The 14,736-nt window shown below is 34.2% G+C and overlaps 1 protein-coding gene across 1 annotated transcript in view; it reads right to left on the bottom strand.

Moving 5' to 3' along the window:
• POF1B (POF1B actin binding protein) overlaps positions 1-14,736 on the bottom strand; it is a 102,155-nt gene that overhangs the window by 61,229 nt on the left and 26,190 nt on the right. The window contains exons 5-6 of the mRNA XM_007992193.3: positions 10,423-10,524; positions 5,422-5,604 (exon numbers count right to left, since the gene is read on the bottom strand). Of these exons, the coding sequence (XP_007990384.3) occupies positions 5,422-5,604; positions 10,423-10,524 (285 nt within the window). The remainder of the gene's footprint in view (positions 1-5,421; positions 5,605-10,422; positions 10,525-14,736) is intronic.

Below are 14,736 nucleotides of genomic sequence, written 5' to 3'. Positions count from 1 at the left end.
TGAAGGTGACGTTAAACAGAAATGAGAGAGTAAGAGATAAAATAAGAATGTGATGGCAAGAGAAAGAGACATTCAGAATCCCAGGTTAAACAGTTTCAAGTGAAGATATAAATTCAAAGACTGGCCAAAGGCTATGTGAACTGAAGACGTAGAAATGAAGAAATTGAGAGCGAGGAAGAACCTTGAAGACAGTGTGGGAAAGGGTACTGATGTGGGTGGTGAAATTCTTATAGATGATTCTAGATTCAGTAGGAAGTGGAGAGAAGATTGTAAATTGGCTGATGAAACTGTTAAGAGAGTGACCAAAATGTCAGTAGAGAGTGATAATTCAAACCAAGGCGGGTGGTGTATATGGATTACAGAGTTTCAAAGAGAGTTGAAGGTTAGTAAGGGATAATTGATCAATAGGAACCAGAACATTTGTGTATTGAGAAAGGAATTAACAATAGATACACAAAAAACAAGCAAATGAAAAAAATTAGAGAATTATTAACACCAGCAAAAAGTTGTGCTAATAAAAGAAGCAAAATAATACACAATTTGGTTCAGCAGTGAATGATATTTTATAGCAATAATAATATAAACACTGAACACTAATTTACCAAAAATAAATGGAGATTTAACTATATTGGGATGATGGAAGGGATGACAACAGTTGGATGAGAGATTAATAGAATTAAACCTTTGTGTGTCAGAATTATCAACAGATAATATATAACACTGATAAATCAAGACATAGCAGCATTAAGTATATGCATACTATAAGTTTATGCATACTAAAAATACATGCATATCATTTAGCTTTATATATAGCAATTTAACTAAATGCAAGTAAATATCACAAGACAAAGCTAACAATTGAAAATGGTTGCCTCTGGGGATCAGCTCTGGGTGGTGAAGAGGGTAGGGACAGGGAATTGCTGTTTGTTATATGCCTTTTACTGCTATTTGGCCTTTTAAACTACACACATATATTACTTTAATTAAAAAAACTGATTTCTAAAACAGCAAATAAGTAACAATGTGTTAAAAATAAAATTGAGTTTGCCATAAAACAGTAGTTCAAAAAGGTTTCATAACAAGAGGTTGCAGAGGTTGCAGAAGACAGATAAGGTAGTGTTGGGAAAAAGATAGGCCCCAAATGGACACTAATTAAATTTGTGGAAGCAACAGCAGGGAATAGACGTTTACATGAAAGGCACTCATTTTCAATAATGGGGTTGAAGAGGGCAATAAACATGGAGAGAAACTTGAGCCACCTGTTAATGAGTGAGGGGATAGACAGAACTGCTGAGTTTATTGAACTAACCAGCCCTGAAATTCTATCATTGGTGAATGACATGTTAAATAAACATTATAGCGAGCTTCCCAGAGACGTGCCAGAAAAAGCACCTGACACTAAGATATGATGTTTTTTGTCAATTTATTAAAGGCATCACATCACAAATTGGAGTGTTTTTCATTGGCAATAGCACAATCCAGGTTATCAGGAGTGTTCCCTTTACATCTTCCCATGACTACAAAAGAATTCCCTGAATCCTCAAGCCAAGTGGAAGAGAGTTGTACACACACTATATACACTTATTTGACTATTTCTTACAAACGCCACCTATATGACAACTTGTAAAATAAGTTCAGCTGAGCTTTTCCCTGTCATCAACAGGTGTAAAATTATTTGTTCCTTGCTAATGACGGGAAAATGATCACAGTATGCTATGCTTAATTTCTTCAGGAAAGTATAGGTGACTTGTAATATTTTGAATTTGAAATCAGAAGGGTGATATTACTAGGGAGGACCATGGAAAATGTACATAAATTTATTTTATAGAATATTTTAAAGCCACGTTTTTAGATATCTGATTTTGAAAAATATTTTTAATGCCTTTCACTTTGGGGAAAGTACTTTAAAGATGATCTAATTTCATCTAAAATTAGTCTTACAGTGAAACTAATTTCTTATATTGGTGATTTGAAACATTTGTGGGAAGAAGATCAATAATCAAAGATTAATTTCAGCATCTGCTATGGACTTGACACTAAGATAGATGCTTTACATATTTTACCTCATTTAATCCTCTTGTAGGATATATTGTACATTAAAGTATGATTCTTCCCCTTTTAGAGATGTAGAAACTGAGGTTCAGTCCAGCTAAGTCTATTGCTGAAGTTCATACAGCTCAGCACGATCAGGTTTTATAAATTCAGATAATTAAATTGAATGCTTGTATTCTATTCCTCTTTACCACGCTCCTTCCAAACTACAATTTAACTCTAAACACAAACTGTGAAAATGGGGAAAATGGGTCCTACTTTAGTTTTAAAACAGCCTAACCTATGTCTGCATATTACTCTTTAAAGACACTCTTCTACCCACATATCACGACAGGGGACATGTAAACACCAAGGAGCCTAGATGGGAGAACTCCCTCCTTTGTCCATGGGATCTGCACAACCAGGTTACCCTGTCATCGCTCTGAGCAGGAATGGACCCAATCCAATGTAATCTATACAAGTGAAATTACTAACTCTAAGCTTCCAACAGACTAGTGCTTCCAAGGGCCTATTCTATTTTCAGCAGCACTTCAACTTCATCCTAATAAAATATTGAAAAAACTGGGGGTTGGGGGCTGTGGAGGGATAGCATTAGGAGAAATACCTAACGTAGATGACAGGTTGATGGGTGCAGCAAACCACCATGGCACATTTATATCTATGTAAACAAACCTGCACATTCTGTACATGTATCAGAGAACTTAAAGTACAATAAAAAAAGAGATTATCTAAAATGGAAAAAAGCAGAATTTAATAAAATTAAAGAAAAAAATCCTCCAGCCTTTACAAAAGCTACATAAAAATCTCAAACTACAGTATGAATAATAAAAAGTGATATATTAGTTACCCAATTCTGCCCCTTTACTGAGTAGACAACATATAGTCTAGTCAAATGTATTATTAGATGTACTAAGCTGGGAAAAGAATATCATAACATTACTGTTGCCACTGGACAAACTCTTAATCCTGTCATACAGTTCCCATCTCTGATAATTGTCCCTCCTACCATTTCTATTGTCATTATTCTACTTTGTTTTACACCTAGACTATTGAAATAGCTTCTAATAATATTTTCTTTGCAAAGTTTTCCCCATTGATTTTTTTCAAGTTGTAGACTTTGTAGTTTATAAAAAATTTCCAGCACATATTTTTATTTAGTATTTTATGGATGAGGATGTTGCTGAGAGATTTTGTATTACTAAGAACATATAGTTTGAGAGGAACAGAGTTAGGACAAGAACTCAGGTCTCCATATCCTGAAACTAGTCTGCTTTCTATCACCAATACCTTCCCTGTGTCAGACTCTTCTTAACCAAGTGCTTTCTTTATTTTTATACTATTGCTTAAGGACTCTCCACATAAAAGACCCAAATTCAAGGAGGAACTATCAATGGGCTCTGGAGTCAGCCTACATATGTATAAATCTTGGCTCTACCGCATGCTAGCTGTGTAAGCCTTTGCACATATTTTAAACTCTTTGAAACTCGGTTACCTTATATGAGCAATAAGGACAACACTAGCACCTTCCTAATCTGATCGTTGTAAGAAGAAAATTAATATGCTAGCCATAGTATCTATTAGTATTTTCCTACTCAGCAACCTTCACTCATCCTCCATTGCCTACTAAAGAAAGCCCAAAGTTTTTAAATTAACACTTGAGAATCTCATGACCTGGCCTTAATGCATCATATTAACACTACACCGTAATACTCCTTGTCACATGTCTTTCATGCCATAAAAATCAAATCCCTAACTTTTTCTGAAACCCAGAATTTACTTCCCCAAATCTGTAACTTTGTTTATGTGGTTCCCTCTGCCTAGGATATTATTTCCATGCAATATCAATACCGTATATGGAAATTTTGCCCGTTTTTCAAAGCCCAGGTTAATTACTTCCTCCTCAACACAGCCTTCCTCGATTTCTCAGCCAAAATTAATTTCTTCACTCTTTTGTTCCCAAAGTGTGTTGCTTCTTTCTCTTTTATGACTGAAAACGCTTTGGTTTGTATTATGCTTTTATATGTGCCTGCCACTTTCCCCTATTAGAGGAAACTAAGGCAAAGCAAAGTTAAGGATCAGGTTGAACTGTATAAAATTGTTGCTATTATGCCAGTTTCAACCTACAAAAATGACAATTTCAAATGATCTAATCTAATAAAATGGTTTTTTTTATAGTTGTATCTAATTCACTTAAGGTAAATATTCAATACCTTCTGGATTATATTCTATGAGTTATCCTAGAGGCCAATGTTTCTTATACAGAAGAAAGACATTTTTAGGCTTTTTTTAAATTAGAAAACTTTAAAAAATGTAGAGACAAGGGTCTCACTATGTTGACCAGGCTTGTCTTGAACTGCTGGCTTCAATAGATCCTCCAGCCTTGGCATACCAAAGTCCTGGGAATGCAGATGTGAGTCACTGGACCTGGCTCTAGGCTTTTCTTAGATTGACAAAACATGGATTTTAAATCTTTTGTAGTTCTTTTTGACTAATGTGGCCAGAATGTATATTTCAAAATTTCAGTTCTTAGAAATAATCTCATGTATATTTAATATACAACAATCAAATTCTTATGTGGACTGGCTCCTTCTTTATTTTTTCTTATATTCTTTTGTCTTTTAGTAAGAGGTGCCTATAAAAGAGGTCAATTGGAGATCTAGAAAAATACAAGTAATGGATGATTCCCTATCATTCTAGTTATTAATGTTAGTTTTACCAAGATACAAGAAAATATTTTTCCTTCAACACTTGTATAGCAGATGTTTACAAGATTCCAAAGTCTTCATAACATAAATTACCAAGAATTGTATTACATGAGATTTCTCCTTAGCAACTAAGTTCTAGTTTCTATTTTGTCAATGTGATACATAATAAAATCTATACATATTTTGACTTGATTCTCAAGTCAAATAATATATTCTCAAAGAAGACATACAGAAAGTATGTATATATTCTCAAAGAAGACATACAGGAAGTAAATACCAGTTTGTGAAATGTGACCATTGAAATCATCTTAGATAATATAACTGCCAATTTATTGTTCATTTAAATATGATACCTCATGAAAATATTTAACATTGCACAACTATTGGGGCCATTTTAGAACTGAAGATCCGCTACAAATTAGGTATTCATTAACCAGTTCATAACTAACCTCATAGATTTAATGTCTTAGTGGACCTAAATTGTTTTGTCTTCTGAGAGAAGATGGGAAGATTTGTTCTAAATACGCTATGACAAGGCACAAATACCAGTGGTATAACTTCCCAGTATTTTGATGAAAATTTAATGGGAGCACCTGCACAGTGGTATGAGAAGAGTTCAAGAATGTTATTTCAGTTTGTTAAGGAATCAGTTGATTGATCTTACCTGCTCACAAATCTGGCTTGATCCACTATGGCACAGTTCATTTCCAGTATGTGTAGAAATTGGATCATTTCCTGTGATGGCTTGGATTTGCTGGCTAGAATCAGATTGTTGCCAGTGTGCAGAGTGGATGACCTGGGGCTGTTGGACAATGTGATGATGGCATTGAGCCTGAGGATGGCACTCCTAAGACACATACACATGCCAAAAACAACCACTTAGGATAAACATTATTAATCAAGAAAAACATCTGAAACCATTTTTTTTTTAAACTTAATGTTTTCTTTCACTACAATTCAAACCCTAGGATTTATAGTTTTAACTAGTGATATTTTTTCGATTTTTTTCATTGGGAAAATTTGTATTGAATTCTGCTTTTATTTGATCAAGTTGTCGTGACCATCCAAATACTTATCTAGATTGGCCAAGGCATTGCATGTTCTAATTAAATTAATATTCCAGCTATACTTAACACTAAAATCATAATGAATATTAATATTAGTATTACTTTGATGATTCAGTAGGCACTTCAGAATCTAATTACATAAAACACGATAATACTGAAGATATAGATAAATTTAAAATGAAAAAATAATATAGTATAGTGATTTTCAATGTCAGGAAGCATATTAGAGTCACAGTGGGTGGGGAGCAAAGTTCTTATCCTTATGAAACTTAAGGATAAATTTCTTAAAAAGATAAAAAAAGCCAGCCACTGAAACTTCAGACCTAGAAAACATGGATTCTAACTCTGATTTTATCACTAACTCTGATCTTGAGAAACTGTGTATGCAACCTTTATGAGCCTCTGTTTTCCCATTTATAAAAGTGAAGATGGTACATATTCCATTGGGGTGCTATGAGGAGTAAATAAACTAATGTCTATAAGTTGATTACTACAAAGTAGGTGAGTAACAAACATTATTATTATGATCACATCATCATAATTTTCATAATCATCATCAACTTTATCATTTACCCTAATAATTTTGCAGATGGAAAAAAAACTCTGAGGTCTAGAAAAGTAAGAGAATTTGCTCATAATAACACAATTAATTAATGGCAAACTTGGGACTGGAACTCATGATTTCCAGCTTAGACTTCTTTTAGGATATTAGGCTGAATTTGCACTGACCCCAAGATATTCTGGAATTTGTTGTTTTTAAACTAAATCGTTGTTATCTGCTTATTTGTCATGGCTTTTTTTCTGGTAAGTATAGAGCATGGACTAAGAAAAGATATCTAGTTATTTTAGTTTGGGGAATTTCAGGCATACTTGAATTTGCTTTCTTATCTTGTGATTATTCTACTTCGATAAGAGACATCTGGAAGCCTGTTTTCAAAAGATACATACTGTATTTTGAATCACAGTGCTATATGTATGCACATACAATTAATTTTGAAAGTATAAATGCAATGCACTATATCCTTTTGACTATGGAAAGTTGACCTATATTAATACAGTAAAGCACTTCATATTTTAAATTTTTATATGAAATAATTTTCAAGCTATATTAAATGAAAAAAAACAAAGTGCAAAAGAATGAAATAGTATACTCTTTCTGCTGTAACTTTTTTTTAAGTGACATATACATTTACAAATATATATAACTGCTTTGAAATGCATAGACCAAAAGAGTTTTAAGAGTAACTGCTTCTGGGAGGAGAAACTGGGGACAAAAGTGTCTGGATAAGGAGGTTTATTTGTCACCGTATACCTTTCAATGGTCTTTTTATGCCTCTCAATTTTTTTATACTTTAAAATTTTTCCATGAATAAAAACTACCTTTTCATGTATACAAAAAATATTTTGAAAAAAATGAAATATACCTAACAAACACATTTTACAAATAGAAGTTGCCTTGGTAGATATAAAGATAATAAAGGTCATAGAATAAGTTCATGGTATCATTTTCTCTAGACTCTTTTCAAATATTACACACTTTGTACATATACTAGCACTAAAATCTTTACAGTGTAGGAATTTTGGGGGTGAATGTATGTTACATTATTATTATCTTTTATGTTACAAAATATCTTCATATATTGGAATGAGGTAAAATTACACTGTTAGTCTGAGATGACTATCACTCATTGGAGAGCCTGTAGGCTATTGAAATAGAACCTCTCCTGAAGGAACAAAACAAAACAAAACAGTATGTTCCTCACAAAGCAAGTTAGGAAACTCTTGGAAAGCACACATCACTAGAGGGCAATAAAGAAAACAAAACTTGTTTCTTAAAAATCTTCCTGGCCAGGCACGGTGGCTCATGCCTGTAATCCCAGCACTTTGTGAGGCCGAGGCGGGTGGATCACGAGGTCAGGAGATCGAGACCATCCTGGCTAACATGGTGAAACCCCGTCTCTACTAAAAAATACCAAAAATTAGCCGGGCGTGGTGGCGGGCGCCTGCAGTCCCAGCTACTCGGGAGACTGAGGCAGGAGAATGGCATGAACCCAGGAGGCGGAGGTTGCAGTGAGCCGAGATCCCGCCACTGCACTCCAGCCTGGGGGACAGAGTGAGACTCTGTCTAAAAAAAAAAAAAAAAAAAAAAAAATTCCTTTGTTAGTGTATCAGTTGTCCAGTTGTCTCTTGAATAGAAGAACACTGACATTCCCGTCATCTGTGGTGCCTTGCAGGTTACCTGAGCCCATTTGGCCTATGAACCATTTACTGGTACCACTGAGGTCTTAGCAGGTTTTCAGTTTTTAATTCTTACACCTGACTACTAAAGTTCTTTTTCTAAAGCAAAATGTTCATATATTCATCATATTTTTAAAATATATAATAAGCTGAATTTTTAAAGTACAAAAAGATCAAACATTTCTGATTTGTCATATTGTTTTTCCTTTTTGACAGAGTAAAAAGAATTATGATGAGTACAAATCATATGAACTGGATAGTTATCTTGCACCTGGCACCACTTTACCACCTTTCCACTACAAAGATCTCTTTTTTCTTGAACAGTTCTCATCTCCTAAGAGCTAGTCCTATTTGATTTGGTCACATGTGACGGTAAACAGGTTCATCCAGACTTTGGCTTTACTCAGATTGTCCTAGTTGATCTCCATCACTGAGGAAACTACTAGGACAAAGCAATTGAAGTTTGCTCTATCTGCATGGTTCCTTTTACATTGGGTAGCTTTCATGGCGGTTCCCAAACTCCAAACTGTTTAAGTAATTAATAAGAAAAAGTGGGCATAAACAAGTAAATACTCAAGAACAGTAAATAGCTGCAGTATTCTCTTAAAGGAGCTAGTCTTTAGTTGTTCCAGCTGCACAGCAACAATGCACAAGATATTCAATCTTTTACTCTAGAGTCAATAATTAGAAACACTATTTGTTCTCTTGAAAATAAGAAGCTAGGAACAGCATGAAATGATTTGCCTCTAACATTCCTTATTATTTAAAACGTGTCAAACTTATTTTCTGTAGCCCAGGTGGATAAAGGACAGATGTTATAATTTGATTTGTTATAAAGGAAAACACTCCTTGAAGAATAGGTACATTTCATGAAATTTTTTCTACTTGGTATCATAATGTCCAGAAATATTCTGCTGCTCCTCTGTAAGATATGTGTTCAATACAGATCATAGCAAACCCTTCAGACTATATCCAGCTATCCAAGCAAACCAAAATGTTAAAGATTTGCATGTTTATGATTCTGAAAGTTCGCTTCATTTTAACTGAACACAAATAAGTAATAATGTATTAGTTCCTATGAATCTGGTATGTCCACAAGTGCTCATAAAAATAAAATGTGTTCTTATGCCAAAAAGTTCAAAAAGGGAAAGATACAATTTTTAGTCAGTTTGATTTGCATATAAAAAAATGATTTTGTTATCAAAACTGATTTGATAGTGTTTTAACTGCCTATTATGGGTCGAATTGTACCCTCCCACAGCCAAGATATGCTGAAGTCCTAACTCCAGTAACTCAGAATGTGACTCTATTTAGAGACAGAGTCTTTATAGAGATAATCAAGTCATTAGGATGGCCCTAGTACAATATGACTGGTGTCCTTATAAAAATGCAAATTTGGACACAGAAACAAACATGCACAGACGGAAGATGATGTGAAGACACACAGGAAAGTTTCCATAGGAAGACAAAGTACTGCAGTGATGCATCTACAAGCCGAGGAATGTCTGAGGCTACCAAAAGCAAGGAGACAGGAATGGAAGAGTTCCTTCTCTGGCAGCTTCAGAGAGAACATAGCCCTGCCAACACAGTAAGTTCAGACTTCTGGCCTCCAGAACTGTGAGACAATAAATTTCTGTTGTTTTAAACCACACAGTTTGTGGTACTTTGTTGCAGCAGCTCTAAGAAACTAATACACTGCCCTAGTTCAAGAATGTCCAACAGACAAGTCCTGGACATTGGACTGGACATGCTTGTATGAACTGAGAAGAGCAATATGAAACCTCAGTTTGTTATAGTAACAACTCTGCATGAAGGACTTGTGGCTCTGGATGCCATGGAATTACTGTGGCCTTGCTGCAGTTTTATACTTGGTCTGTCGATTTGAGCGTAACAGAATTTTTTAAATGTACTAGAAGCTTTAGTTTTCTAGATCTTTTACAGTATATGGTATTTCACATATCTGTTCCTATATATTGTTCATTTAAAATTCATTCTATATTAAAAGAATTAGAACAAAATTATGTTTTAAATTATGATTTTTGTTGGACCTGTTTAAAGAAAAACATACAAGGCATTGGGATATCTATATTAAGTTCAGATTCTGCCATTAATTTTCTATGTGACTTCACATATCCTGGTTTCAATTTTCTTTCAGTAAAAAGGGGACAATAATACTTCACATGAAAAATGGATATGAAAGTATTAAGGATGGTATGAAGGGTTCTAGATATCATAGCATATTATAAGTCATGGTGGTCTTGCCTTGCACTTCACAGTTGAATGTCACTTGAGCTCTATTAAAATACTCACAATTCAAAATTATACACTTAAAAACAAGTTTTTAAACAAACATTACTTACCTGGTCAGTATTTAGCTTCTCCACTTTTCTTATTGTTTTTTCATAAATAACGTTGTTTCCTGGGAAGAAATGGCTTCCTCTTAGGAATTGAGACAGTGGTTCCTGAAATGATAGTAAATTATATGTTTTGTTTTGAAAGTTGTCTTTTCAGAGTAACGTTAAATTAGGCAAATATCCAGTGTCTAATAGGCTCCGAGGTAGTGGCCGTCCTTAGGAAGAGTGGAATGACATCCCAGTAATATTGGTAGATGCAAGGAAATAATAATAAAAGTAGTTCCCTTTATCAAAAAGAACAATCTGGATTTCTCCTATTACATTTTACTAGGCCTAATAACGTCTTTTGTGGAGATTGGTGGAGAGTGGAAAAGATAATTTTCTCTCTGTTCCTAAGGCAAGATATAATGAGTTTCCTTTGAGGTATGCAAGCAGGAGGTCAATCTCATTTAAATTGGGTTCACTGGAAGATTTCTTTCTATGCAAAAATTGTTGGAGAAATGCAAAATAAACATATTTCAGTATGACTAGGCCACAAAGTAGGTAGAAATATATTAAAGATTTTTTTCTGCAACTCAATTGGGTGCCCTTGAAATGTACAATTCTTAATTGTGATTATAATCAAGGCTAAGACTCTCAGAACAACATATGTTTTGAATATTAAGAGCAGAGTAGAGGCTTTAAGAGCCACTTTATCTCCATATATTCAACTAAAATGCTGTAAGATTAGCTGAGTGCCTAGAAGACGTCAGCCAATGAAACATAGGCTGGTGACATGTCCAAAATCTGAAAGAAACTGGGGAAGAGCTAATAAGAATCAGACCAGGAGTCTAAAATAAATGTCATATGCACCATGTTCTTTTCCCTTCCTTTCATTTTCATTTCAAGTCTACTTGTGTAGGGAGATCTGGGGTTGTTTTGTTTGTTGTTTTTCTATGAAACACAATTTGCATTCATTTATTTTATGATATAGGGGAATACTATAGAAGACCACATAGGCAAGCCTGTTACTGGTTAATGTATTTAAGAACATTTCAAAATCAACAAAACGTACTAGGATTTTTGTAGTCTGCTGTTGTAAATACTCATAGAGCAGCTGGACCAAAACGCTGATTGTTTAAAAGGCAAGATGCTATCGAATCAAAAGTTACATACTTACTGTATTTAAGTTTGAGCAAAAGGTGTTTTTAACCAACTGTTCCTTGGAGACTTTGGTAAAACAAATATATAAGTGACCAAATCTGTCTAGGTGATGAAGTATTAAATCTAAAGCTGAATATATTTAGAAAGGTTTTACTAGAAGCTATTTTGTGTGTGTTTGTTTTTGTAGAAGAGCCCCTATGGTAGTTATGTGCAATCATGAAACACATGCTTAAGTGCTTGCTATACGCAGTATACTTTGCTACATGCTTTGAGGCATAAAAATATAAGTCTGACTTATTTTATTACCAAGATCATTTAATATTGATCAGTATTCATCAAACTATGGTATATAGCCTATTTTTATTCTGTCCTCAAGCTAAGAATGGAAGTTAGATTTTAAAGGACTATAAATAAAAAACAAAGGCCAAGGCCCTATGTGGCCAGGAAAACGTAAAATATTTGTTATCTGTTTCTTTACAGAAAAATTATGCCAATCCCTGATCTAGATAATATATGAACACAAACATGTATGCAAGGTAGAAAGAGACAAATGCCCTTACATGTACAGAGAAATAACTTACGGGATGGAGTTCAGAGGAAAAAAACTGAGTTCCATCTGATGGTGCTCTAGTAGGGTACCTGGATTAGGTGGCACTTGAAAGAAGATTAAAGTGGTCTTTGAATATGAGAAAACGGAAGAAAATGGTATTCCAAGTGAAGGAAACAAAACAATTAAAGTCACCAAGTTTGGAAAAGTGTAAGTCATATGTCTAGGACACACTTAGTAGATAGAGCTTGGTTCTTCAAGCAGTGAGAAGTCTTTATGTGCTTTTAAACAGGGGTATGAGGTGAAGTTTACTTCAGGGAGATTAATTAGAGGAAGAGTACAGATTAGGAGACTGGTAAGATTATCCCAATAATCAAAGATGGTACTGTTCAAAGATGACTCTGAGATCTTGAATCTGAGAAGTCTACTACATGGTACCAAAAATGAAAATGTTGAGACATTTTATGTGCTCCCAATAAGAATCTAGGTCTGATTATGTTTTTATTCCCCAGAACACTTAGCAAACTACATAGTGCATAGTAATCCCTTTAACATGTGGCAAATGATTGCAAATAGCTCCCAAAGAGACTCTTTTACAAAAAAATGTCTGGATAGACACTCAGATATAGATGTTTAACACATAGGTGAAAATGCAGGTCTGGAACTAAGTGGGGAGTGCAAGGCTACAGATCTATTATATATATCAAGATCACCTGCTCACTAGTGCTAGATTAAGCCAGGCAATTGCTGAATAGTCAAATGAAGAGCAAATATAGAACTAGACATGTCCCAAGAGGTCTTAGAAGACAAAATATTGTAATTTAAGGGAAGAGTAATTTTCAAGAAGCAGTAGGAAGTCAAAGGTAAAAATGTTTCAAAGTGGCCAACAGATGAGAATTATAAAGTGGATTGGATTTGGATTACTACAAATCCATTGGGTTTGACTACTAAAATCAGTGGAAGAAAGTATAATGGGAGAGAAATCATTGAGTCATGAAACCTATATTTCAGTTCTTCCTTCTCCTATGTGCTGCAGAAAATCAGGTAGGCCATTAACCTTATCAGAGGCTCAGTTTTCTTAGCATAGGGAGGGTAATGCAGAATATTAAGTAATATCATGTGTTTTAAAGTACCCTTAATCTATAATTTTAATGTAAAAATTACATTTGTTTTAAATAATATTGTAATATAATATTTAAAATCCATACTGTGTTTTAAATAATATTGATAATTCCCTTATAACTTTTCTACAAAAATATACACAAGTAGGCTTACTGAAGGCAGGGACTTTGACTGTCTTGAGTACCACATAGTGAGTGAATAGATGACTGAGTGAGAAGGAATGATATGACCCTTCATCTTAGGAATGTAACCATCCTCTAAGAGAGGGAAAACAAATTTAGCAAAAGCATGAAAATTTTTTTCTGTGAAATGAAGTTCACTGTAAACGATGAACAATCATTTTTTTTACAAGACAAAAGATGGTCTAGGCACAAACGATGTTGATTCTGTCTCGAATATTTTGGTCATATTACTTGAATGACTTACTGAAAAAAACACTTCCAAATTTAGGGGACTATTATTTCCCCCAAATCTGTAAGAAAGTAAATCAAAAACTGATATAAATAAACAATTCTGTGAAAATAAGTCAACAAAATAAATTCAATCAGAAGTTTTAGATTTCTCAACAAATGAGCTGCTAGACAACTCTACTATTTTGGCACCTTCTTTTTCTCAACCTGTCCATTTGAATTGGTGCCAGATCCACCCTAAAAATTAATAGGTGTTTTCAAAGTGGCAGATCTTATAATTTTAATTGTAAGAGCTAGAACCTCTGGCAGTAATTCTCACATCTAACAAAATATATAATCCCCAACATCTACTTTACTGTTCCCAGGCCCCAAAACCTTAGTGGAAAACTTTTAAAAAAAGATTTGCTGATTTGGCTAGTTACAATTTGAAGATATCCAACTTCAAGTAGACCCTCCAACCTTTGTGGTTATATTTGTATTCATCAAATTCTTTATAACGTTGATAATATTTTCATTTTCCTCAACTCCTGTGCTTATACTCCATCTTTCTCCTCCTATTTACAATGAAAACCAAGATAATCTATCTAATTAGATCTATTTTCCTGTACATCTCAAAAATCTCTCTTTTCTGCTTTAAGGAAAAAGATGCATTCTCTCTCTCTTTCTCTTTTTTCCTGAAGTCATTTCTCCATCTGTACCTGGAATCCCATTCCTTCTTATGTCTTCCAGAATATTATCCCATTTGTCTACTTTCTCTGTTGCATCTTTAGCCTTTCTTATTACTGTTAATGGTCAAACTCTATTTCTCCAACCTCATCTTCTTAGGCCTTTTGGTCATTTGAGATGGTTGAGTACCCCATGTTTGCATTTGCTTCAGTTATGGTGTGTTCACATCCCTTGCTGATAACCTCTCTGTCTGTGAAAGTGGCTCCTTCCTTCTGTTCACTTAAAGTAGACATTTCTCAAAGTTCTGACCCAATCTTCTCTATTACCTCTTAGTGATCTCACTCATTCCCATAGCTTCAACGATACCTTTAAGAGGAATGATTCCCACATCTCTGTCAAATGTGACTTTTGAGTCGTTTTTTAACTGCCTGT

The sequence above is a fragment of the Chlorocebus sabaeus genome, chromosome X (assembly GCF_047675955.1).
Source record: "Chlorocebus sabaeus isolate Y175 chromosome X, mChlSab1.0.hap1, whole genome shotgun sequence".
In the NCBI taxonomy this organism is placed as follows: Eukaryota; Metazoa; Chordata; class Mammalia; order Primates; family Cercopithecidae; genus Chlorocebus; species Chlorocebus sabaeus.
The sequence above is the reverse complement of the archived record's forward strand: the minus strand, read 5'-3'. Positions and strand labels throughout refer to the sequence as shown.